We start from the raw sequence: 26214 nt of genomic DNA, 5'->3' as shown, positions 1-26214 counted from the left end.
AGTCCGGATTTTTTTTTTCATGACATTACAAACGCCACCCTAGTATGTATGATATTTATTGTATTTTAATGTTTCCTTTATTGAGACAACAAACTGTTCACTGCTGGCTGTAAACATGGCAACCCCCCCCCCCCCCAAAAAAAACACGTCAAACTAGTTGAGCCGAGACTTTATGAACAGACTTACGGTGCCGCTTCATCGCCGTAGCGAGAAGCGAAGGCACCAACGGCCACCTTATGTTGCCGCTCGCTATGCACGCCTCACTTGAGTACATTGATTTCTTCCCAGCGATTTCATTTTGTTTTCTGTCTCCATGGCAAAATTGCCACAGTGTGTGTGTGACGTCTGGGAGAAGCCCGCATTTCATTCGTAAGACTTTGGCAAAGTTGTCATTGACAGTAGCAACGTAAGATGGCTGCCCTCGCAGCATGAAAAGCGATAGAATCTTGTCACAGCACCTGAGCAGAACTGAAAGTTCGTGTTGTCACTGCTTAGATCAACGATTTGGGACGGAAAACACCAAAGCGCTAACCGTTGCCAGATTTGGTCTGTCAGTGATCCGGGCAGAGACGAGTACCAAAAACCAGTGAGACATTGAGAGTGACCAAATGTGAGTGGATAGCATTACTACGTAGAGAGAAACCCTTGAGCGCACTCACGGTACAGACCAGAACTTCACAGGACCGTATTTAGCCATGCTCAATGTCCACGAACGTGGCATCATGTGCTCTCTCCACAACGTGCTATTTATTATTTTTTTTCCACCCGTTGTTTCATCAGGGCGGTTGGTTCTTGTGAACACGCGATCCTTCGGCTGCCACGTGATCAAGTGATACGTAAATATGAAGATGATTGTGACCGGATTTACCACCTCCTCTGTCTGCGGTTCCAATGCGTGTAAGCCAATTGTGTAAGCTTCAGCTCTCACAAGACTGCTTTGGCCTGTCCGACACAGTTTGGACTGTGTGAGAACAGGAGATGAAGCCATTAACTGACGAAGGCCTGCTATCAAGAATTGGACATGCATTGAAGAGCTAAATTAGACACACCCTTTGTGATGCTTCAATCCTGTTTCGCCCAAAAGACCGACAAATGAAAAAAAGAGTGCCGACACGGGGGCATAATTGTTGGTATTCTGTTAATTAAATCCAAACTTAATTTAAACAAAAAAATTTTTGGGTGTCTGTAAACACAGTTGACGTCAGTGGCAATGAAACGCTCCAAGTTTTGCCTCATCTGTCCCAGAGGTTTTCCGCTCTTGTGAATTGCCATTCAAAATGTTGAACTCGATTCCGAGCATCTTATTCGACTCCCCAGTTTTGTGAACAAATCAACTTCACCAAAAGCAATCCATTCTCAAAAGGTGCTTGTTGGTTTATTCATGTCCGGCTGCGCGACTGGCGGCTTTTAGTCTGTGCGTGGGGTTCATGCAAACTTGAGCGAAGGGTAAAAATGGAGGTGGGGGCAGGGGAGGGGTAGGAGGTTCCCGTCCGCCTCACTGCACTGTGCCGCGTATCGCATCGCTGCATCTCACCCCGAACTGTCTCCCGCCTGCTTAGATCGCACTTAGCCTGCTTTGATTCACGCCCCTGTTTAGTGTGCAGGTCACAAGTTGCACTCCTGGAGGATCAATCTTTTTTTTTTTTCTTCTTCTTGTTATCTCACACCGCACCGTCTCCTCCTCCTCCACCCCACGTCGTCGATCGAGCCGGCACCGGAGTGGTTATAACCCTCGCGCGTGGATGTCTGCTGCGCTCTCAAGCATCCACCCATCCTCCTCCTCCTCCTCCTCCTCCTCCTCGTCGTCTTCGTCGTCGTCTGCGCCGCCGCTGCTGCCGCTCCGCTCTCAAACTACAATATAACTCGAAGCAAGCCAGCAGAGCAATGACAGACCCGGCCTACCAAGTCCCGGACATGACCATAGTGGATCCGACTCCGGGCGCAGTGCGGAACGGCCAATGCGCCCCGGATGCCTTCGGCCACAACAACCAGCAGCAGCACGTCAAGAGCCCCGTCCAGCATGAGGCGCTCACCTCCGGCCAAGAGATGAAAATCACCGACAGCGTGGAGGGAGAAGGTACACGAGCTTTCTCTTTCAAATCTCCAGTTTGGGGGATTTAAACGCCCCCCCCCCCCCCTTACCTGGGGAAATGAACGGAGGTATTTTTTTTAGCCTGTTGTTATTTGAATAATGAATAAGTCTGAATTTTAAAAGACACTTCCTAATCTGAGAGGGTCAAAGATATGTTTTGCGTCTGTCCTGCTGGTGATGTTGGCTGCTTTCTCAGACGTGAAAAATGCCTGTTAGGTTCATGGAACACTAAGTAGGAGTGAATGGGGTTTTTTTATTGGGTTTGCCTCTGAAGTATGTTGGCTGGCGACCAGTCCAGGGTGTACGCCGCCTGACGCTGAACTTAAATGCTGTAGAATAAAATAAGAGATATAGAAAAAAAAAAGAACAATAGGGACATTCTGTCGAATTTCTCCATCAATTTGGGAATTTTCTTGGAAAATGAGGAATCAAAATACATTTTATGTATCGGGGATGAACATTTTGAGGTCATACCGGTCCTCTGTTAAATACAAGGAGCATGATAGACGTTATCATTAGTTTGTGAATCCTCCAGCGGAAGATGTGAAAATGTTCAAAAAGTAGGAAAAAATGGTTCGGATCGGTTATGGCTTGTCATTCTAATTTGAAGAAGCGGTGACATTTTTGAATGCCTGGGGGGGGGAAAATTGATAAACGTGCTGCACAAGACAGAGCCTGAGGCTGCACAGACATTTGTGCCTTCAAGCCACTTTGGTACCATGCTGCCACATGCAGTAAATCCTTTACTGTGTGTTTGTGTATGAAAGAGATTATGTGTATGATTTTTGGACATTTCTAATCCCATTCATTGTATGCGCGAGTGGAACTAAGCATTCCATCGTAGAGAAGTGGGTCCCGTGTTGTTATTCGGTCAATCCCCAAAGCTACCCGTAACTTCATTTGTGCAGCCACCTGTCGGGCTGATTTCCTGTCGGTGATGGCGAGGGAGACGTTGCACCTTTTTAATGACGTTCAACCGAGGCAGCCTGACTGACGAATGACTCAAATATGAGTTAACAAGAAGAACTTTTATTATTCGTCGGAGCTGTGAAATCTCACTTTGCACTTGGTATGATTCAAGTATGTATTTTATAATCTCGAATGGACCCAATTTCAAAATTTGCAATTCTACGAGACGGAAATGAACTCTGAGTAAAGCATAAAAATTCAGTGGACTTCAGCAGAATTTGTTCTCAGAATTCAATTCTTTGTTTCGTCATGAATTCATTCATTGTCGCTCTTTCTGGTGTGTGCAACTTGGCCACCGGGTGGCAGCATAATAAAATCACGCGGGCGCACAAACTGCTTTTCGTGACTCACTAAGTTGCTCAAGTACCAACAGCTTCTCTTCACGGAGGATAAAGAAAATGATTCCTGTGAACGTGTACATGTCTACAAGGTCGATGGCGGCGTCTAAGCGCCACATAGATGCTCTTCGTTCGCAGCCAGGTCACTCATATCTTTCAGGGACCACTGTAACAATAAACGCAAAACTGCCGTTCGCGAGCAATTGCAGCGTGCTTGCGGTATTGACAAACTACCGCAATTGGAAATGATGAAAAAGTCTTACTGGCACATCGAGAGGAAAATGAACAAACCCGCCGTCTGCCTCAACCGGCCACAGGCGACAATGACATTCCACGTGAAACGCAGCCGGTTGGAATGAGCCATAGCTGCAAATGCTGTTTAGCGGGCAAAAGTTCCGACTTATGAATACTGCATGAATCTGCAGAGTTCATGTTTCACTACGACGGATGTGCTCGGGGCGGTGGACAATCTGAGACGGTTTTGTCTTCGGGCAAAGGCTCGTTTGCGTCAAAGCTGCGAGGTTGAGGCAAAGGAATCAAAAGCACCTGCCACCGCGAGGAGGAGGAGGGGGGGGGGGGGTTTGAATTTGGGTCCTGCATGTTAAAAGGCTCCTCCATGTTGGTTGACGAGGGCCGTGCTTCCGTCGCTAGCTGACGTGAACTTGTTTCACTCACAGAGATAAGTCGGTCTACGAAAAACTCCGTCACTGTTGCCAACTAATTTTCTAGTACGGAATACTGTACTCTTATACGACATACCGCACGGAGGTCCGTTTTTGCGTGGGCTGAAAGGTTTTGCTTCGTCTTACTTTTTGACCTGAGCCTGAAACTGACTCCGCGTTTGATTTGATTGGATTGTTTTTGCAATTGCAGGTCTCCTTGAGAGCAGCATGAGGCTGAAGCCTCACGAAGCTCAGAACTACAGGAAGAAGGCACTGTGGGTCTCGTGGCTCTCCATCGTGGTCACCCTCATCCTGGCCGTCACGGCGTTCAGTAAGCGTTCAACATTTTTTGTCGTGCACGTGAAGAGCGAGAGTACTGCCGGGCGCCGTGGCTATATAATGTCACTTCGGTTTTCGCTTCCTTACAACAAAGGATGTCGTCATGAAGGCATCTGTCGAAATAACCGACATGCTCGAGAGAATTTTGCGACGCCGGGACCTGACAAATGCTCATATGGGATGATAAAGTCTATTCGGAGCCTTTTTAGCTTAAAAGAGGCCGCCGGTTTGCGCTTCTTGGCGCCATCCATCCATTTTTTGAACCGCTTTATCCTCACGAGGGTCGCGGGGGGTGCCGGAGCCTATCCCAGCTGTCTTCGGGCAGTAGGCGGGGGGGGGACACCATGAACAGGTTGCCAGCCGATTGCGGGGCACGCAGAGACGAACAACCATCCGCGCTCACATTTAGCGACAAATTAGAGTGTTCCATGCATGCTTTTGGAAAGTGGGAGGAAACCGGAGTACCCGGAGAAAACCCACGCAGGCCCGGGGAGAACATGCAAATTCCACGCAGGGAGGCCGCAGCTGGGATCGAACCCGCGACCTCTGCACTGTGAGGTCGCCGCGCTAACCACCGCGCTGCCCCGCTTCTCGGCTCCTCGGGCAAAATTTGTTGATGGAAAATGCTGACTGGCCTTTAATTTGAAACCTTGAACAACCGACGAGGCCTTTTATTTGCCATCTAGAAATGTGGATGGAATGTAAAACCGAACAACAGAATTTGAAGAAAACCAGACTGCTGGCCTTTTCCCGTCCCTTCCTTTTTGCTCATTGCACTTGTCAAACGTCAACGTTTGGTTTTTTTTTTCTCTCGTGATTTTAGTCAACCACCACATCTTAAAACCTCTTTTGAGGAAGTCAGCGCAGTCATTCATGTGATCCCCGCGATGCTGTCAAAGCTCGATGTTACGGTTTTGTCGTCGTCATCGCATGACGCCGACGTTGCCCCTCGCGTATGATTGCGACACGACGGTCACGCCACGGGAGGTTGCTTTGTCATCTTGACTCAGCGTCAGTCAAACGGCAAAGCGCCGCGCGATGTCGGTCGCATCCGCACACTTCCGCTTCCCGGAATGCTGTCACGTGTCCCGAGTCGCACCTCGTTTCGATCGGACGCCTGTTTGTGGCTCCAAACAGATGTTCGCAGGATGAGAGGCAAAGGTCACCGGGTCATCGGTCAATGTTGGCATTTCAAATCGTTGCCGTCGTATTTTGCGTTTCAGAGAATAGTAAAGTACTTTTTTTGGGAGGGGGGGGGGGGGCTTTTCCCATCCGGTCGACTCTCTCAACGCAACAGACTTTGTCACTATCGTCAAAGGCCGAGCACAAACATTATGATTGTTCAAATCGTGACAGATTGATTATCGGCCTCACCTTGCCGACATGAAAAGCAGCAAGCGAGGCTGCGAGACGCAGAGTAAGAGAGAGATATGACGCCCAGCCGTGTGAAGTACGACGACGTCGCCAGCGGGGTGAATCTCGGCAGGCGCCAGCCGCGGTCAGGTAGTTGTGACGGCTCCGCTTTAAACAACACCCCCGCCCTAGTTTCTGCTGGTTCCTTTCTCCCTCTCCTTTCTGTGATGTCTCATCGCTTCTGCGCCTTCGTTCCCAACCTAACCGACCTACTTGGTTGGCTTCCTGGCTGCGAGCTTTTCTAATTCACTCCCGTAGGCAAGAGGAGAGCCGGCTCGGGCCGTTCGGGCACAAAGGCAATTGCGAAAGGTGGCGGGCAATTTTGCGTTGCTCCTCTGGAGTCCCCCCCCCCCCCCCCCAACCCCCACCCCCACGCATTAGAAGAATCGTAAACACGTGTGTGGGGTCTCTCACGTGTTAAAAATCAGTCCGCGTGGGCCCCTTCAAATGGTACCCTCCCACTTTATTGCTGCCTTGCAGAAACTCTGCAATTATCGAGCTCCAACCCAGATGCACAAAGCAAAAGACCGACAGAGTTATAAATAAACCGTGGCTACCCCCCTCCCCCCCTCCCCCACCCCTCCCGGCACGGCAGTCGAGTGGATGGCGCGTCAGCCTCGCGGCGCAGAGGTGCAATGATCTCCGGCCTTCCCGTGTGGACTTTGCATGTTCTCCCCTGCGCCTCCGTGGGTTTTCTCCGGGTACTGCGCTTTCCGCCGGCATTGCAAAAACACGCATGGCCACCGCGTGACCACGATTGGCCACTCGGAATTGTCCTCGGGCGTGAGTGTGAGCAGGAATGTTTGTCCGTCTACGTGTGTCGTGCCAGTTCAGGGCGGACCCCGCCTACTGCCCCAAGACAGCTGGGAGAGGCCCCCCGGCGTGACCGCAACCCTCGTGAGGAGAAGCGCATTAGAAAATGGACGGAGGGATGGATGCATGCTGTGCATGTGGATGGAAACCTGTGACCGGAAGGGAAAACGGAGCCTTCTTCGGCACCGGATAGGAACGAGGCTGCTGCCAGGCCGACGGGGACGGGGACGGGGGGGGGGGGTGTCACGTTACTCCAAAGGCAAAAAGAGCGCGCCGACGCTTTCCCATTTCGAAGTCCGCTGAGATTGATTTCCAGCGTGCGCCGTGTGCGACGCCATCAAAAGGTCGACAGAAACAACGCCGCGCCCGTCAGGTGGACGGACCATGTCGGCAAAGCACCGCGCAAGATTCAGATTCCGAAAGATATTGGAGAGAAACGAGCCACGTGTAGCCCGCAGTCCAGTTTGACAAAAGTCTTGGCGTATCTGAATAAACTGATGGCGTTGCCGTCACGGCAAAAAGTCCCGAGACCGCCGCTACGTCATTCTCGCCATCATTACGCTGACTCTGCCGTCCACTGACTGAGATTTAAAAAAAAAAAAAAAAAAGACCAACAGTGGTGTCAGCAGGCCATTCATCACATGCAGGCTCGGGCGCGAGAAACATTTGCCCGCCTTGCCGCAGCCCCCCCCCCCCCCTCGCGCAAGACTCCCGTGGGCACCTCAGTCACACCCACCCCCCCTCACTTCTTCTTCTCTGCCTCCCAAGCTTTTTCCCCCGCGTTCTCTTCATTTTCTCCTCTCTGGCTCCACTTCACTCAACACAACAAATACGCCCCCCCCCCCCCCCCCCCGTCTGTCTCGCACACGAAAAACACAATCATTTATTCATCTTCCTCCCTTCCCCGTTGGCTCTATTTTTAGCCGTGACGATGCGGAAGGAGCTCTATATTTAGCTCCGACGTGTTATTCGGCACGTGGATGGAAACACGGGTTTGAAGCCAAACGCGCTTTTTGAGGACGAGGAAAGCCATCCCGCCGTCGCTTTGAGATCACATTGACCGACTGTCAATCGATAAAGTATCAACGCTATGATAAAGTGGCTACCCCGTACACGTTTTGCCCCCAGGTCATTCGAACCAACGCCGACATTTCGTTTGACAAGGTTCCATGTTGCGTCAGACACAAATGACGGCTTAACAATGGCGCTTCGAGACCCCCCCCCCCCCCCGCATAACTTTCTTACACTGCCCGTCCTGCTTGAGATAATTGCGCATCCCAGACAGCAGAATGAGGCCTCACGCGATTTGTGCGGCGATGCTCGTCGCGAGCAGCCATCTTGTTTTACGATGCGGGCATTGTACAGAATAAGCGCAGACGCCGATGCTGCCGTTTGACCCCGCCCCCCTCTGCCCCGTTTCGAAACTGGATTAGCGGATAGATGCCATCGACTGCCAATTACCGAATGAGCAACAAATGCTCCGCGCGTGGGGGGGGGGGGGGGGGGACTGACCTCGCAACAGTGCGTTACTGTCACAATAATGCCGACAGGCGGAATGACAGACTGGACCTTTGTCATTCAGTGGCGCCTCCGCTTGCACCAGTAGCATTGTGCTCACGGTCAGAGGAGCGGAATGCGGAATTCCGAGAATGACCTCCACACGGTAGAACCTTGAGAGAACCAATTTCCAAGAACACGCAGGCGACAAGAAATGCAGCCGAGAGAGCCAAAGGTAACGGCGGCAAAAGACCTGACGCGGCGCGCCGGTGACCCCCAAAGTCGCAAAAGTGCGCAAAACCAGAGCGCACAATAGACGGCAAATAATCGGAGGACGACACGCACAGCTCGGGAAGACGCAAAGGGGGCACGAGAGGAGCCAGAGGGCATCACAAGTCATAAAATACGATTGTCGATTGCTGTGGACGTGAGTGCGAATGTTTTTTTTTTCTTTCTGTATGTGCCCCGTGATCACCCGGCGACCAGTCCAGGGGTGTGTACCCTAAAATTTGACATATCTTCCCCAAATTTCCCGATGGCCGTCCCGCCCCTCTCTCGGGCTTCACTTATTTCCTGCAAAAAAAAACAAAAAAACCCAGCCATCAGCGTTTCATTTCCCTCCAGTGGTAGCGAAAGCCTGGCAATGTTCTTTCTCTTCTCACAGTCAGTTTTCCAGTAAGAAGCATTTCCGCCAGAGCGCCGGCCGCATTTGATCAGCGCGTTTCGCTTGGCTGTCAAACGTTCGCCATCTGCGCCGTAATTATAGGATGGCCTCTCTCTCTCTCTCTCTCTCTCTCTCGGCAGCCTTGCCTTCAGCAATGAGCACCTCTTGAGTATTTGTTTTTTTTACACCTCGCCGGCAAACGAGAGAAGCGGCGCAACGAGATGAAGACGTAGGTGTCGGCGGAGCGTGCGGGATACGTTTTCTCATGCCGGAGAGGAATCGCTGAACATTTCGCAAGTTGCTCAAACGCGCTCATTTGTCTGCGTGGTGTGGGAAACCAGATACCGACGCACCTTGCATACAAACAAAGTAATGAATCAGTCATCCCACCCAAAAATAAAAATAAAAAAATGAACCAATCAGTGTAACGAACCCACCAAACAAGGTAACAAATCAAACCACACGTCAACCAAATAAAAAAAACAATCGGGTCACTGAAGCGACGAACTAACTGCAGACCCCATTTTAAAAAATTATAATAAATAAAAAAAACGTGACAAATAAATTAATTTATCAAACGGAAAAACTCCAACCAACCAAACGAACAAACCATCAGGCGCATCAAAGTAACAACCAATCAAAAAGCAGTCATCCTACCAAAGTAATCAAACAGGCCAACAAAAATCTGATCAACCAACCAACCACAGTCGTAAAGCACCAAAACTAGCCAGCCCACCAAATCAACCAAGTAACAAACACATTGAGGTCGTAGAATCACTTTTTTTTATTTTTTATTCCATTTCACACTGTCCATGCGGTGGAAGTGTCGTTTTCATCAAACGAAATAAATTAACAAAAAAAAAGATCGATCAGCCGTTTTGTTTGATTTGGTTTGGAGTGTTCAGCACATCTCGCCCACACTTCTGAGGTTCAAATCTCGGCTCTGGTCTTCTTTTGTTGAGTTTCTTTTGCCCCCAAACCATCCGAACGAGGACAGAAAGCCAATCAATGGATGGGACACCGCTTTGTGCTAAGAAATATGAGAGATGTTTATTGAATAAACACAGTCTGTAATGGAATCCCCCCCCCCCCACCCCACCACCACCGCCCCCCCCCCTCCACCCCTTTGCCTTGACTATCGAGTCACTGGCAATCTATCAAATCTGATGGATCCCGACCGTCTAAAGTTTCATCCCACCCGCATACTAAATGGCCGGCGACTCTGCGGCATCACGTGGTCATGACCCCGGTGGGCATGAATTTATTCCGCCAGAGCTTTTGAAAGCAAACGGCACCCAATCACAATCTCCTGTAACGCGCTCTGCTGGCTTCCCTGCGCGGGAGCGTTTGAGAGGTGGCCCGGGAGTCCCCAAACAATCCGCCGCTTGTTTCATTGTGATGGATGGCAAACTGATGATGGCCGCGGATTCATTACCAAGAGGCCCCGGCCGGCTTTGTTGGGCTTCAATAAGGCGGCGGAGGACAAATTACACGCTGAGGAAACGCGGCTTTGGGAGGGAGGGGGGGGGAACGCTGGGTTCCTTCATCACTCATGAATTTTTCATGAAACCGATACTTGGGGGCTAATGGAAAGTATAAATAGCTTTCAGGAAAATGATAACAGGTGGCAGGAAGTCTTTTTGTCCAACTTAAGACTTTAGCAACTATGAAAGGAGACATTTTATGCCTGATTATTATTATTATTATTTTTTTATCTGTTCCCAGTTGAATGAACGCTTCAGAGGCGTTGGGACGGCGGGGCAAGAGCGCGAGTGATCTCGACTCGCATTGATTTGGAGCCGTGTACACGGCGCCGATGCGTGCTATAGAACTTGTGTAATTGCGATGGCATTCGGCCCAAATACGCCGCCAGTTCCTTTTTTTTTTAAAGACGTCAGCGTTACAACACAGCGAAGCAGCTGTGCAGTTGCTCATATTGTAATGTTGGTGTCTGCTGACGCGTACCTTTTTAACAAGCTACGGGGTGTTGCATCTGGGTGTCGTTAAACAGTAGCCAACTGGTGAGCCACTGACGTGATTAGTGTGTGTGTGTGTGTGTGTGTGTGTGTGTGTGTGCGGTTTATGAAGAGAGGAGGCTGTGTGGTGTCTGGCTTTATTCCTCGTGTGGCCACAATCTGGTTGCCAGACTGTTTGACAATGTGGTCAGTGTTAACCACGAAAGCTGTCGGGTTTAAAAAAAAAAACATGTTATTGTTCTGCTGCTATACGTGAGCAACATTTCTTCGGATAATTATTTTGTTTTTATTGAGATCAATGGATGGGTGCCGGATAAATACAGGGCTGGCCTGATGGTATGGACGGCGATGGCAGATGGATGGATTGGGCTGATGAGGGCAAATCGGATGGATGGGTGGGTAGATGGATGGATCCCGTTTTTGGGGTTTTTTTTTGTTCTGAGGCAAGAAAGACTGAGGCAAGATTGTCATGCACGACGATGGAGCGAGTGAGAAAAAAAAGGGATACATGGGAGGTGAAAGAGAAGGCGGGTGGGAGCGCTGAACTCCAGGCACAGCGGCGCGGCGCAGCGCCGGGCAGAGCCGAGCAGTCGCTCCTTGAATTATTGAACGTGATATTTTGCAGCTGGCCAAAGGCCGCAGCCTTGCCGGGATGCCTGCTGGGCGGCAGGAAGTTCGGATCACCTGCCAAGTGATGCTGCGGTAATTTTTTTGCACCGACTTCATCTCAAGGCGCCAATGTGTCAGTATTTGGCGACGTGTCCGCTGCATGCGCCATATGCACGGATCGGCGACAGTGTACGAAGCGCTGCCTCCACGAGTGAAAATGCTTTTGTCGTCTTTCTGGATAGTTGCAAATTATTTCGCACACCCTGGGCTCCCCCTTCCGAGTGAACCGCCGATCTCGTTGCAACCCATTTGTTGTTTTCCTGAGTCGTCATGGTAACGAAAGTCAACATTGATTCCCCGGTCGAGCGAGATGAGCCGTCCCTCGTTTTCGAGACGTGACCGACCCCTCGAAACGGGCTGAGCTCCAAGAAGCTTAAATAACACAAGAATTGTAGCGGTGCCTCCTCGTGGGATTTTGATCAAAGGAAATCAAATCAAGTGATCAGGTTGCATGTTACTCAGACGACCGGGTACTGTTTTGAAGTGTGTAATAGGAACACAAACTATGTATTCTTGTCTGTTTTTCATATGTCTGCGCAAAACGTCGACACCAATTCGTCGAGTTTCTATTTATTTCTTTTTTTTTTCTGTACTGAATGATCATCTGATCCTCATGCCTGTTCCATCCCCGCCACCTGCCCGTTGAGTCTCCTCATCCTATTCCCTCTGTCCGTTATCCCGCTGTCCACACCTCCCTCATCCTCTCTCGCACCCCTTCCTCACTTCGCCCGGTCTTGTTAGCGGCGGGTGGCCGAAGCGCACGCAGAGGAGAGCGATAAATGAATCTGCTAGCAGATGACAAAATGTGATCAACACTTATTTTATCATCACAGGATGGAGTATTCACTGTGTTCGGGAATAATAACAGGAGTGGAAATGCCAAGACCCCATCAACCCCCCCCCCCCCCCCCCCCAAAGCATCATTCTACAGTGACTTCATGTGTTTGCGCCCGATTTACATTTGAAATGGTGACGACTTATTGAGAAAAAATAATAACAACAATAATCATTTACCATTGTCAAAAAGATGAGGCACATCCGGGCGGACGGGTCTTGATGTTTAACCTTCGTCTGCACGTGAAACAGGATGAAAAGCAGGAATTAGACTTAGCCCTCGACAATGTATGGGCCAGCGCATCTCGGTTGCGAATGCTGGATTGCTGGAATGTAGCGAGTCACACAGAAGATTCTGGTTGGATCCAATTAGGCTCAAACAACATCAATGGAGGAAGGGAAAGATTCTTTTTAGATGACAGACAGACAGATGGTGCGCCACGCCGTCCGTCTCTGCACATTGAATCAGTTGCAAACATGCAAAAGATTGCCCGGCCGGAGCGCTCCAACACTCACTTCTGCGTGTCTGTGTGTGTTTGTCTTGTTTGTTTCCACAGCCGTATCGTTCATGAGGCACAGCGCGTCGGCCTTCGGATTTGCCGTGAGTTTCCTTCCGTCCTTGCTCGCCCCGTTTGCATGGATCAATTAGTCATAACTTTGGTCTCAGTGATTTATTAATGAGTCTGGGAACTCCACTTTTATTGGCCCCCGTTGTCTCCAAGGTAACAGAGCAGAAAGGAAGGGCTGAGATGACGGCGCAGGTGTACAGTCGAGAAAGGAGGGCTGCGATTATCCGAGCTTTAATCAAACATTGCTGCGGGTTTAGTTAGCGTTACATTTGACATATGTGCTGATTTTTAACATTATAGCTGATTTTTTGTTGTTGTTGTTTTGTTTTTTAATGTGAAAGACTCCACACATCAGAAAAAAATAATCCTCTCTGATGTAGCACCAAGACTGACCTGTCAGAGGCGGCATAGAGCCACAGGGCGTACAAACTGCCCAAAGAAGAAAGAATATTAGCTAGGAGTTGAAGCTTCCGGTCATCAGGGAGGGGGGGGGAAAAAGAAAATCTTTAAAGTCCCTGTCAAGCGAAATTCAAATTGACACACCAGAGAAAACAGTGTCGCTAACAGCCCTGCCAAATTTCACCGAGTAGAAACGTTCCAAGTAAATAAGATGAGGCTTCAACATTGTGTCAAATGAACACGTGATGTCCGCTTGCGAGCTAACTGCACGCTGCAATCGCGTCACATGGTGTAATTACACCCGCTGGCCGAAGGAAAACAAAATGGGAGAGTGAAATGACCCGTGACGTTGACTCTCTGTTACATTCCATATTTCTTCTTTCTTTGATTGAAAACGTTGAATCCACAACGTAATTAGCCCTGCCGCAATTTGATACGTTTGACGCGTATCTGGATCCGGATGATTTGATTTCCTCGCGTCCACCGGATGACATAAAACGGAGTCGCGTCAGCGCACCGTTTTTTTTTTGTTTTTTTTTTCAGCGTAGGAAGCGTTTGAGGTCGGCGATCATGTTGACACCTCACTCAAAAGAGATTATGGCAAAGGATATTTGAAGCCTACTTAAGGTGAATAAACGATCGCTGATCTTAGCGTCGGTTCCTCGACGTCCTCATACATTGACGCGCATTTGTTCCGGTGAAATGAAACGGCGCTGTTCACTTGGCCACACTCACTCAACTTGTTTCTCATGACAGTAAAGCGTTGCCGTTCCACGCGTCATTGAGCCTCGACGTATTTAATCGATTTTTAACACGGCACGGCGGATAGGAGTGTGTGATTTAAAAAAAAAATAAAGATCTCAGCAGCTAACCGTACTGTCCTGCCTTCTGTCTCTCCCCGGCTGTGCAGTTTGACGCCACCTTGGATGTTCTCTCGTCAATCATTGTGCTGTGGCGCTACAGCAACGCGGCGGCTGTGCACTCAGCGCACCGAGAATACATGTGAGTGTTTTTCGGCATTTTATTGGATGATCCTCGGCCCTTATCGATCGACAAAAAATGTTTTCCGTGGAATCCGACAATTTGGAACCGGGAGTCTCGTCGCTTCACGCGACCGACTAAACATCCCCGAGGCCGATCTGTTGTAAATGTCATATGTTGCCTCTTTCCCGAATCCGCGTCGGTTTCCCCAAAGCTCGCAATGCAGACGTTTGCGGATCCCGCTTGCTCAAGTCTGCTGTCTTGTGTCTCTGCAGAGCATGTGTGGTCCTCGCTATTGTGTTTCTGCTCTGCTCCATGTGCATCCTCGGAAAGGCGATTTATAATCTGGTGACCAGGATGCCCCCAGAAGTGGTAAGACGACGCACATTTTTCAGACGTCCGAGTTGCATCTGTTCATTACATGCGGAACCTGATCCGGGGTTGTTGTTTTTCCGTTGCTACGCCCCGATAGATGTGCGGTGCTCAATCGCTCGATGTGCGACACAGTATTATTTTTATTTGCAATGTTCCCCTTCAGTCGTTTTCGGTCGCATCACTTGGGCCCGAACTGGTTTTTGGGCGAGCGGAGTGGGTACACTCTGGACTGGTCAATAGTCAATCAGGGAGCATTTATATGCAAACAACCGGATCCAGAGAGTAATAACCCACCAATTGGCTTTAGCCACCAGTGGTTGATCAAGCCACCGTGGCTAATTATGCCCCTGGTGGCTAAAGCCAAACGGCGGCAGCTTTTAGTCCTCAATGAACCTGATTTGGATTTTTTTTTTATTTTTTAGAATTGTGTGAAGTGTGAGGCCGATGTGCTAACAAGCACTCGCGTCGGGTTCTGGTGTGACATGTTGAAATACACGGTGGACGACGGGCACGCCGCCTTCAAAATAAAAGAGTCGGAGACGCAATTTGAAGTGATCAAGGCTTTTTGTCCTGTCTCGGATTCGATGATTTCATTCCGACTAGCAATCTGGAAGCGAGGTGGGAAAATTCGACCATTTACGGAGGACGATTGTCTCTTTCTTCCATCTTCCTCTTATCATTATCCTTCTTTCGATCCCGTCGTCTTTTCTTTCTCGTCTTTGTGACGGTCACACTCTGTGCAAGCTGAATTTCAAGTCTGTCGTCATTATTCTGTCAAGTTCGTGTTCAACGACCTCCTCTGGGCTTTTTTTTTTTTTCCCGTCTTTCATTGGCACAATTAGAGCCTTGTTTCAGGGTTGTGGCGCTGACCTTTTGCTACTTTGATGTGTTCCTTCCAGTTCTCATGCAGTCAAGTGCGTTTCCTTCGAGTATCAGGCGGCAAAATCGCATGGAGGGCGATTGGGGGGGGGGGATCCACATTCACGTCACGTCCCGCTTGCTGCTCTCGTTGCGAGCCGTGTGCGTGCTGCGCCTGATTAAACACAGAAAGCGGAGATTGTTTGCGTCAACTGTGTGAGAAAGAGCGCGAAGGGCGACGCGCACTCGAAGGCACGCCGGCACAAACTGTTTGCGTGAGCTCATTTGATTCCAGAAATCTGCAAGAAAGGCATCCCAACCTTTACTTTAACCCTTCCATGCACCCTGTAACCCGCCTTAGTCCGCCTTAGTAACCGCCGTCCCTCAAAGGGTTAAAGTGAATGCGATCCTGTAAGGCACGGGTGTCAAAGTCAAGGCCCGGGGGCCAGATCTGGCCCGCCGCATCATTTTATGTGGCCCGCGAAAGCAAATCAAACATGTCAACTTCCATGATGCTTGCTAAAATCTCGACCAAAATGAAAAATTCTCATTCTCATGTAATAAATAAGAGACACGTTGTCGGCATTTTCTTGTAGCCAAACCCCTCATTACAGAAACTTTAACAATCGTTGAATAAACCTTTATGACTGAAACCAAATTTTATAAAGTCAAGGGAAACGGTAACTCAAATGTGGCCCATGACAAAAATTTGACACCCCTGCTGTAAGGTGAGTTTCTTTTTTGAAAACATCATACAAGTCTGACAATAATTGCTGAATTCTATTGTACTCGAGTGTGACGATGCAGCGTGAAACCGTTGATCACCGTTTCTGATGATTCGATTTTTAGGTGAGGGTGGGGGGGGCGTGGCTAAATTGGCACACAGTGATAAATGTCGGTGTTTGTCGCCGTGCCGACGTCCCAAAAATACGTTTTGGCTTCAGATCGTCCGCCCTAGAGAGCCTCGTTGTCCGCCTTAAGTGCGCGCAAGCGAGTGCAGCGAATGAATAATCCGTTCCTTGTCGTTTGTCCCTTTAGGATGACTTCCTCTTCAGCGTGTCCGTCGTGAGTGGATTTGTGTGCAGTGTGCTGGCTGTTGCCAAGTTCTGGCTGGGCAAAGTGCTCACGAGTCGCGCGCTCATCACGGATGGTAGGTTGGCTCATTGGGAATATTGGGATGAAATTCCAATAAAAGGCTAAGCGGAGCCCCCGCCGTTTCTGTGCTGCAAGTTGCTCGTTTTCTTTGGAACGGCACATAACGTTTGCAAACGAGCCTCCGAGAGCTGTCCGGCTTTTGTTCCAATTAACGCCAAGTTGCTGTTGTCAGTCCCTCAGTTGATTTCCCACTCGACTACTTGTACTTACTCTCGGCCTGACAATAACCAAACGTGCCGGCTTTTATGCTGGGAGGCATCGAGTCACGTTGAAAAATCTGAAGATACAAATTAAGGGGGCGGGGGCCTTTAATTTCTGTTATCTATCCATCCACATTACCATTTCCGATTTCCCTTCAGGCTACTGCAAGGAAGCAGAAACTGTCCAAAGAGTTGTCCTTATTTTTTTAATTTTATTTTATTTTTTTAGCAACAGATGACTTACGAAGCCGCTTCCGAGTTGGCTATCGACATGACAATCGCCGAGTCCGTGGCTCAGACAAACTCGATGTTTGACTCGTGCGCGTCAGAATTTGTGACGGGAATCATTCATCGAGTTGAACATTTATCGGGAGCATGTTTCGCGGGTCGATGTGTACGCTTCAAACTGCTTTCCTTGATTTTCTTTTGTCGGTTTCAGGCTTCAACTCTCTGGTGGGTGGTATCATGGGATTTACCATCCTTATCAGCGCCCAAGTCTTCAAGGATCATCCCGATGTCTGGTTCCTGGATGGCTTGATTGGCGTCCTCATCGGACTCATCATTTTGGCATATGGGGTCAAGTAAGGCCGCCGTCCGCTCGCCGCCTTTTCTTTGCCTTCTTCAAAACGTCAGCCAGCAGCGTTTGACGCCTTTTTTCTGTCTCTCCAGGCTTTTAATGGACATGGTGCCCCGCGTGAGGCAGACGAGGAACTACGAACGATTTGAGTGAGCTCCGCCGACTGGTCGCCTCCCCGCCGTCGTCTCTTTCCTTTTACGCACCGCTTGGACGTTTGACTTCCGGGCGCGACGTACTGTCGCCACAAGCTCTTAGACTGTTTATGCTGCGTTCGTGCATCCTCACAGTACCTTGCCCACACATCCGACCGACAGATGCACACGTTAAAATACTTTGCCCCCCCCCCCCACCCCTCCCAACATTTCGCAAAAAGCGCCGGTTGACCAAAGAGATGGAGAGAGGTGGCGCCTGAATCCGGGCTTTGCCACGAAATCGGGAGGCGCGCGTTGGTGGACGTGGATTTATTTCACTCTCGTGTCTTGATGTATGTATTTATTTATTTATTGATTGATTGATTTATTTCGTGAGTCATTTGGTCTTAAAGTGACTCGTCCCACCAAAAACTTGAACTAACGGATGATTATTACCCAAGTTTGTGTCAGGCTTTTTTTTCTGGTCTATAGACAAAAGGATCGAGACAAACTTTCCAATCATATAATCAATCGGGAGTTGGATAAGACGAGACGTAGCTGCAAAGGATGCGAGGGAAGTACTTGTGTCCAGATACTTTTGTCACTTCCCTCAGGTTTCGATGATCAGCGTGAAGGCTGTGAAGTATCTCTTATGTCATCGTCTTGGCGTCACGGGGCTTGAAACATGTCACTCGCATATTTATCTTTTGTTTATTGTTATTTGTGAAATGTTTGAACATTATTTTGGGAAAGTTGAATGTCATCAAACTCAAAGCAGGGTCCACACACCGATTTTTAAAATGCGGGTGAAGCCGGCGAGTGTGTTCGAAATAAATGAGCTTGTTGATGTTGCTCTTCCAAAATGTTTTTTTTTTTTTTGAGCAAGTCGCATGTTTTGGGTTTGGGGAGGAACAGAGGCGCTCGCTGCAGCAGACGAGTGCGCCCGATGCAATTCGTCTGTCCCCTTAATTGAATTCAATTGTCTTCTACATCTGAATGCGCAGTTTTGTAAAGTGAGGGAGACCCAGGAAAGGCTGAAAAAAAAAAAAAAAAAGATAGCAGTACCACAGAAAACAAAACAGGCAATCATGAATCTCCTCCCCCAAAAGCAGAAGTCTGGCATAGTGCCAGGATTCTTTCACACATCGGGATTTGTGATCCTACAGATTGAACAGGTTTAGCATTTACGGTTGGCCCCGTTCGTTTTCCGAGCGGATGTTGAAGTGGAAAAAAAAAAATCACTTCACAAAGCTCGCACCATAGGATAATCGCTCAGGCTAATCTTTCTGAGACGTCATCCAATAAACGGGCCTATTTCGATATGTTCGACACACCGCCTGGTTCCATCAGTTAAAAAAAAAAACAACAGCACAGATTTATAGATATACATTATTACACCAACATAGTAAACATTTGTAAAATATTGACGCTACAGTGCTTATATTCTGTAAATATCCATCCATCCATTTTCCACCGCTTATCCGGGGTCAGGTCGCGGGGGCAGCAGCTTTAGGAGGGAAGCCCAGACTTCCCTCTCCCCAGCCACTTCTTCGAGCTCTTCCTGGCGGCTCCCGAGGCGTTCCCATGCCAGCTGGGTGACGTAGTCCCTCCAGCGTGTCCTGGGTCGTCCTCTGGGTCTCCTGCCAGTGGGACATGCCCGGAACACCTCAGCAGGGAGGCGTCCAGGAGGCATCCTAATTAGATGCCCGAGCCACCTCATCTGGCTCCTCTCGATGTGGAGGAGAAGCGGCTCGACTCTGAGCCCCTCCCGGATGACCGAGCTTCTCGCCTTTATCTCTAAGGGAGAGCCCGGACACCCTGCGGGGAAAACTCATTTCGGCCGCTTGTATCCGGGATCTCGTTCTTTCGGTCAGGACCCATAGCTCGTGACCATAGATGAGGGTTGGGACGTACTGTAGATCAACCGGTAAATTGAGAGCTTCGATTCTGTAAATATTGTTTTGCATATTAGTAAGGAATAGAAATGACACATTGTATTGTTGTTGTTTTTTTTTTTTGCGGTGGTTTCTGGTTTATGGGTTGGTTCATGTGGCCCAAAATGATGAAGAAAATGCTCTGTGAAATGCTTTTCGGTTGTGTCTAGTCAAGACAAGCATGACGAGCCAATCAATTGCTGTTCTTTATGGGGGAATTTGCTCCCGCTTTGTGGCAGAGACGACTGTAAAAGGGGACACTGCGGGGCGGTTTTCATTGCTGCGCGTTTGTGTTGCTAGTGGGGTGTTTACCATCCGTTTGCATTCATTGATCTTTGGAAAGCAGCTCAGCGAAACTGTGAATGTAAATACTTTGTACTGAATGTGCCGACGATTGCTCGATGGTGTCCGTTTTGTGCACTTGATGTCCTCGTGGAGGATAACCTCAGTTCATACGGATGACGTGACGTGCGTGGACAAATATCCGGAGTTCTCCCATTATGACCCATGTTTTTTCGAGTACAGTATTGGGAAATGGCAACCGTGTAGATTTGCGATGCTTGTGAGCCCCCTTCTGGTTAGACGTGGCATTGCAACGGCTTCAACAAGTATGCGGTGTACTGTACTGACTGCATTCTCGATTAAGGACATTCCGAGAGTTACAAGCACGCTCAGTCATGTCTTTGTAATTTGTTTGTTTTATATTCATGGCTTAGATGTGTTTTTCATGCCAAAATTCGTTTCCATCAGAAAACCTCACGACAGAGCACCGAGATAAACATGCCACAAAGAGTGGATGTATATATGCAGAATTTATTCTGACCTTGTGTCTGAAGTTAAGATGAGTATGTGGAATCTGGGCCTCTAATTCAACATACGGAGTTGAATTCCGGACCTTCTGCCATTTCATTTTACAACGTTTCATCATTCCGCTTATTACGATACATCACCAGAATAGATTGAGGAAAAAAAAAAGACAGAGTACTTGTAGTAAATATGTTTGGGACCAATTTAGTGAAATGGGATTATATACGGGGGGGGGGGGAGCTTTGGGGTAGTTGAAATCACTGCTTTAGTGGTGGACAACGACACGTTATCTGACTTTGGTACAAATTCGGGTCACGTCGCCACAGTGGGAACGGAACTCTGCCACATACTGTAGTGGCAGAACCCGTTGTACAGCACAAGTCACTGAGTTACAGCTTTTCACAATTTCTCTGACGGTTTCTGCCTTTACCTTCATTTCAATGGCATGTGAGCCAAGGACAAAAAAAGAAGAAAAGAATCCACTCGCACCTTGTCACCACCAGTCAAGTCACAATTATTTCGATTAGCCCTGAATCACAAAACGTCCCAAAGTTGACAAATATTAACAACATCCCCTGACCGTACCTCCCTGGAAGGGAAGGAAACCGAAAAAAATAAATCATCTGGGGAAAAATGAGAAACCTTGAGAAGGGGTCGCAGATGGGACAATCCCTTTTCCGAAATGACCAGGCTGCAATGGATGCCGAGTGGGCAACATTTGACACAATATTGTACTGTACAATGTGATGCACAGTGTGATTTGTATAATGACCCCCCCCCCCCCCCCCCCCACCCCCTCTCTGAAGCATGAGTGACAATCTTGATTGAACAAAGCATCTTTTGAAGCACATTGTTGGGAAGCACAGAACAAGCATGTACTGGAGAATCATGACCGTGTTTTTAACATTTCTTATGGCGATTATGGTTTGGATCTAGACTTTGCGTAGATCTCTCTACCTCTCCTCTTTGCACTGTTTCATTTTCAGCCCATCTAGTACCTACGTATCGCTTCTTAAACCTCCTGTACCTTCTGACGCTGCCATGATGCTCTTTTGTTCCTGTAGTCGAGTTTCTATGCGAAGCTTCAAAATCAGTTTCACGAGCTGAATGTAACGCGATGAACCCAGCTCGGAATTCTGATTGTCGACGCTTTCTGACAGGAGCTTTCGCTGCACAACTTGCACTGATGAACCATGATCAGAGCAAACCATTGACGGTACATGATTGTTCGATTCTGTCAGCGGTGATCTTCGCCTCTGTCTGTAGGCTTTGCATGGATTTAATAGAGTGGAATCTCTCCGTGCTGACAATACATTGCAGACACATGCGCACACATTCGAAATAATATGTAGCTAAATGTCAATCTTGCCATTTTGCCATGTTTGTACCGTAATACAATCTGTGGTTTTATCTATTATGTATACATCTCTTTATGTCAAATAATAAGAAGTATTTAAAAATGTTTTATTGATTAATAAAGGTTATTCCTGTTTCGTCATCAGCACATTTGTTTGTCTTTTTTCAAACAGAGATACTTTAGCAATGTATTTGCTTTTAGAACCTCCATGAGCTTGTGCATATGAGATTCCAAATTATCCATGGGTCTGAATGTGAATAGTTTGTCTATGTGCCTTGTGACTGGCTGACGACCAGTCCGGGGTGGAATATGCTCCAGTTTCCGACGACTCGCGTTGTTCGTGTCCGAGACCCTCCTCGTTGGCCACTTGTGAGTAAATAGAGATACGTTTCTCTACACTACACTAACGAACAGATCAGTCATAAATGCAAATCATAATATCGGCATCCTCTGAGTAGATGTAAAGTATGCATGTATTTGACGCCTGATTGTACTACACCTTTTAATTGTATTGTATTTTACTTATTGTTCAAATAAGAATTATATGTATTTGCACTATACTGTATAACCATAATTAAGTTATCAAAATAAAATTATATAATGTGACTGGCTGTCTTGTTTATCTGGCAACCAGTCAAGGGTTTACAGTACCGCCTCTCATCCAAAATCAGCTAGCCCTGTCAAACAAAACCCCCCAAAACACGGCAATGAAAAAAGAAATAAATTAAAATTTGCATGTGAATAATGACTCAAATAAAACAAAGAAATGTGTTTTTTGTAAGTTTACGTGAGAACATAATCATAAGACTTTCAATTACTGTGCTATTATTGAAAACAAAAATCTGAATTGCGCAAAATAGCGCAGTCTTGACTTTAATAAATATATCTTGAAACGTCACGACATACACGTTCGCTATTGGCTGCCGAACTTCCGTGTTTTCTCAACACAACATGGAACAAGAACCCTGGAACAAGACAAATGTTCCCTTTCCCGGTGCTGTTTCCAGTGTTCGTGTAATCTTTACTTCAAAAACAGGTTAGACGTGTTGTTCGCGTTCTATTTTTTGCGTGTCCTGTAAGTCAAAACTAGCTTTAAAAGCCGCCTGTGTGGTGGTGTGTAGCGCACGTGGGGCACATCTACTGTGTGCGTGTCGTGAAAAAAGAAATGTTGTGTGCTGTTTCCAGGCGTGATTGTGAAAAACTTGCTGACGGAGAACGACAAAGTCCTCAAAGTACTTCGGAGTACCTTTCTTCAGACGGAAGTTCGAATTCTGTACGACTTGCTGTACAATCTCAACAACAGCGCGAGAGGCAACAAAACATTTCGCGTGCTAAAGCAGGCGAGGATGCAATATAACGCGTGTGATGGTGGTGGGCGAGTCCGAAGTGAACTGTGCATTTTCATGCGTCTGATTCATGTCATCCAGGTGGAACAGTGCGTTAACAGGCTGAAGGAGATGAAGCTGGACGTCGCTCTGCAGAGTCTGACGGATTTGTGTCCCAATAGGATTCAAAGGTTGGCACAACACTTTACTCGCTTCACCCGTGCTGAAAAGTGGAATTGAAAGAAAGCTGTAGGATGTCACAGAGGACGTTTGTAGCCAGCATAATAATCTGATGTTGCTGTGCCGAAATACTAGCTGTGTTCTCTGCGTTCACGGCTCTGTCATTCATTGTTGATTTGGGCGTGGTTGTCTCCTTTCAGTGAGCTGAGCGTTGAGGCGGGCGAGGGGGATCTTCCCAGCCAAGCCGCGCTGGAGTGGCAATGTCTCAAAGTGCTGGGAGCCGCGCAACTGATGAGCTGCGCGTTGAAACGCTGCCGCAGAGCTTTTGTGTATCCTTCTGCAGATGCGCCGCTCGATAGGCCGAGATGAAACATCAAGCGCTTCTCGACTCCGAGTCATCACCTTCCCTTAAACATTTGCCTCAGCTTATCCAAGCAGCACATGAAGCGTGAGTTCATCGTCTTGAATATGGTGATAACCAGCATGCTCAGTCGCTTCTGGTGAGTCGCCTCCACTCGTTCCAGCGAAATGCTTCCAGTTCATTTGATGGCGGGATGATTTGCGTCAATGAACCAGCATTGGTCCACGGTTGTTTGTTGGCCACCAGGGTTATTTTCCGAGGAATCCTGGCCTGCCTGTCCACTCTCTACCAGCATCTCTTGGCGCTGCGGGCAGAAGTAGCCCTTGCTCGGCCAATGCCCTTCCTCACAAACTTCACCCTGCCCGTTGATATGGCTGACTTCCTCGACCCTTCTGATGCAGCTTTACTGGCCGTGAAACCAAAATCGGGACTCCACGTGACGGCTCACGTGGCGAAGGAGGAGATACAGAAGGCTCCTGTCAAAGGGGACCGCCAGTGGCGGATGAAGAAGGTTAAAGAAGACCTGGGGGTTGCTGTGCAAAGAGGTGAGACACCTGTGGATTTGATATCGATAAATTTGATCCGATTTATTTTTGGACGCGGTGATGCCCAAAAATAAAATGGAAGTCGGTAGTGTACGAACTTGCGCCAATGCTACCGGCGCTTTATAGATGGCAGTATCGAGCAACAGCTGTTGGAGATGTTTGCGTTCTCTTTTTACAAAGTGAAAACAGGGTCTGACATATGTGAGAATCTGTTCATGCCAGTTAAAAAAAAAGGCAAAAGTCAAAGCAAAACTTTGAAATCGTGATTATGAGGTACTAAATCATAATCATGAGAAATTACAAGGCGCCAACCGCTAAATATCTCATCAATATCTTATTATTCTGACTCACTAGGGTGTTTTCCTGACTAATCTCATATTTATGAAATAATATCCCATAATTTTGACTTGGGTCACAATGATGACTTTTTTTTTTTTGTACTTTGTATTTTTCATACTTTTACTGCTGAAACAAGCTTCCATCTGTCTGCGCAATCCGGTTCATGACAAAAAAAAAAAAAATCCAGCTGTCCACAATGTTGTGTGTGTGCAAGCTATTCTTCTTGGTAACCAAGAAAAATAATTTCCGTAGCAAAAAAACCCCCCCATCACCTCCTACCAAGCGCACTTAGTAATGATTTTGAAAAAATAAATCGATTGCAGAGCTGCCGTTGGACGCCAGCGCAACACCTGCACAAACCGTTCGCAGGAGCCCAGCAAAGGTATGTAACCGGACAACGGTCAGTGTTTGCCGCCATGCGTGTGCTGCTGCTTCATATCGAAACGATTTCTCCTTCTGCTCCTCCCACAGAAAAAGCAACAGTCTGAGAAGAAACACGTGTTCCAGAGACACACCAGGCTCGCCGCTACGTTCAAAGACATGGCCTCCTGTCTGGACAAAATGATCCTGTGGTGCGCATCGCAGAAAATGAATCAAACGAAACGCCATTTAGCCTTCCTGAGATTCAAGTGCCGGCAGATGAGAGGGGCCGAGGCCGCAGGTTACAAGTAAGCGCGACGGTAGACGGCAACATGTCATTGGGCAGCGCATCAAGTTAAGTCGCATGCATTTTCACTTGCAGCGTGAAGAAGAAGTTGCCGACGTTCAAACGAGAAGCTCGCCGGGCTTTCTGCGGTGTTCGAGGCCCGGGTCGGAAGCCCCCCCCCTCCGCCGCGTGCCGCTTCTGGTCATTGAGGAGACAGTTTTTTCGATCTTCACAAGTGAGAAATAACGCGACGAGGAGAGTCCAGCCAAAGACGCGTGTGACGTCCACGCCGGCGAATGACGATTGGATAAGCAGAACAATAGGCAAGGCGAGAGCAGTGACGGTTCATCGTGACAGCCAGGATGACATTGATGATATTTTTGCCTCTGTGGGTCTGTGATTGTTTTTAAATGCGCCCAGTCATCAAGTTCTTTGCCACTTAACCTGTGCAGGCTTGCAGGTGACACATGACCTGCCAATCAATCACTGGGCTGACACATTGAAATGGACAATCGTTCACAAGACTCATTTTTAATCTTCAATCCAGTGTAAAATCATGAAAAAAAATACTTTTTAAATTGCTTGAATATGAACTAAAAATCATCAGATCTCTGGAAATCATGTTAAATGAAGCAAGGAAGTCTCTGAAGATTGTAATTCAGCGGCCTGGTGATGAAGTGCTGCCTCCACGGGGGAAAATGCAATCCACTCTTTCTTTGCGCTGTTCCCAGGCATCGTGGTCATAAAATCTGCACTCGCCATTCCCTCCACCATGACCTTGGACCGATAACGCATTTTTCCAAAATACATAGATATCAAGTGTGTTTTTGCAACATTTTGAATAAAAAAATTGAACTTCCTGGCCGTACTACAAACACCGCAACAAAAAAATGCTTTGTCGACAACCGAGCATGGTGGAAGCAGCAGCATGAATGGATGCGGCAAATATAAGACGTGCTTCAGCGTGAGCCACTTTGTCATGGCGATACATTTTTGGTGTACTGTATATGGTCGTGATTGTTGGACATGTGATGCTGGCAGAAATGAATACTTTTTTCATGGTTGCAGTGGTGTGCTGATTGACTCCCATTTAACATAAATTAGCAGGGCTGTGTCGACTTTTTTGTACGTCATGATTGAGCGCTCCACTTCAGACTCCTGCTCACTGTGGGGCAGTGTTGTGCTCCGCTTGGAAGGCAAGAAGAAGAA

General features: G+C 48.0%; 2 protein-coding genes across 3 annotated transcripts; both read left to right on the top strand.

Annotated features, from left to right (window-relative positions):
• The first annotated feature begins 341 nt into the window (after positions 1–341).
• Positions 342–21756, top strand: LOC147198576 (transmembrane protein 163a-like). The gene is made up of 8 exons (XM_086124330.1): positions 342–2077; positions 4273–4392; positions 12824–12867; positions 14145–14236; positions 14491–14587; positions 16487–16598; positions 17243–17384; positions 17473–21756. Exons 1-8 carry the CDS (start codon positions 1885–1887, stop codon positions 17531–17533), a joined length of 861 nt encoding a protein of 286 aa, XP_085980456.1. The 5' UTR covers positions 342–1884; the 3' UTR covers positions 17534–21756.
• A 777-nt stretch (positions 21757–22533) lies between these two features.
• On the top strand, positions 22534–26069 carry rmp64 (ribonuclease MRP subunit p64). 2 transcript variants are annotated; one of them, XM_086124562.1, is made up of 9 exons: positions 22534–22645; positions 22795–22949; positions 23037–23125; positions 23315–23443; positions 23540–23614; positions 23722–24020; positions 24683–24741; positions 24831–25027; positions 25102–26069. In XM_086124562.1, the coding sequence occupies exons 1-9, from the start codon at positions 22561–22563 to the stop codon at positions 25403–25405; spliced, it is 1392 nt and encodes a 463-aa protein (XP_085980688.1). In that variant the 5' UTR covers positions 22534–22560; the 3' UTR covers positions 25406–26069. The 2 variants fall into 2 exon arrangements, with proteins under 2 accessions (XP_085980688.1, XP_085980689.1); XM_086124563.1 differs by lacking the exon at positions 22534–22645 and having other exon boundaries at positions 22664–22882.
• The last annotated feature ends 145 nt before the right edge of the window (positions 26070–26214 follow it).

This window comes from Hippocampus guttulatus, chromosome 11 (genome assembly GCF_054856545.1).
Source record: "Hippocampus guttulatus isolate MCC_2025c chromosome 11, RoL_Hgut_1.0, whole genome shotgun sequence".
Lineage (NCBI taxonomy): Eukaryota > Metazoa > Chordata > Actinopteri > Syngnathiformes > Syngnathidae > Hippocampus > Hippocampus guttulatus.
The sequence above is the reverse complement of the archived record's forward strand: the minus strand, read 5'-3'. Positions and strand labels throughout refer to the sequence as shown.

Excerpts from the sequence above, each read along its gene's own strand:
- LOC147198576 (XM_086124330.1), top strand. The coding sequence starts at position 1,885 with ATGACAGACCCGGCCTACCAAGTCCCGGACATGACCATAGTGGATCCG. Across the intron at positions 2,078-4,272 it reads CGACAGCGTGGAGGGAGAAG|GTCTCCTTGAGAGCAGCATG; the intron begins GTACACGAGCTT and ends TTGCAATTGCAG. Across the intron at positions 17,385-17,472 it reads ATTTTGGCATATGGGGTCAA|GCTTTTAATGGACATGGTGC; the intron begins GTAAGGCCGCCG and ends CTGTCTCTCCAG.
- rmp64 (XM_086124562.1), top strand. The coding sequence starts at position 22,561 with ATGGAACAAGAACCCTGGAACAAGACAAATGTTCCCTTTCCCGGTGCT. Across the intron at positions 22,950-23,036 it reads CATTTCGCGTGCTAAAGCAG|GTGGAACAGTGCGTTAACAG; the intron begins GCGAGGATGCAA and ends CATGTCATCCAG. Across the intron at positions 25,028-25,101 it reads GCCGAGGCCGCAGGTTACAA|CGTGAAGAAGAAGTTGCCGA; the intron begins GTAAGCGCGACG and ends TTTCACTTGCAG.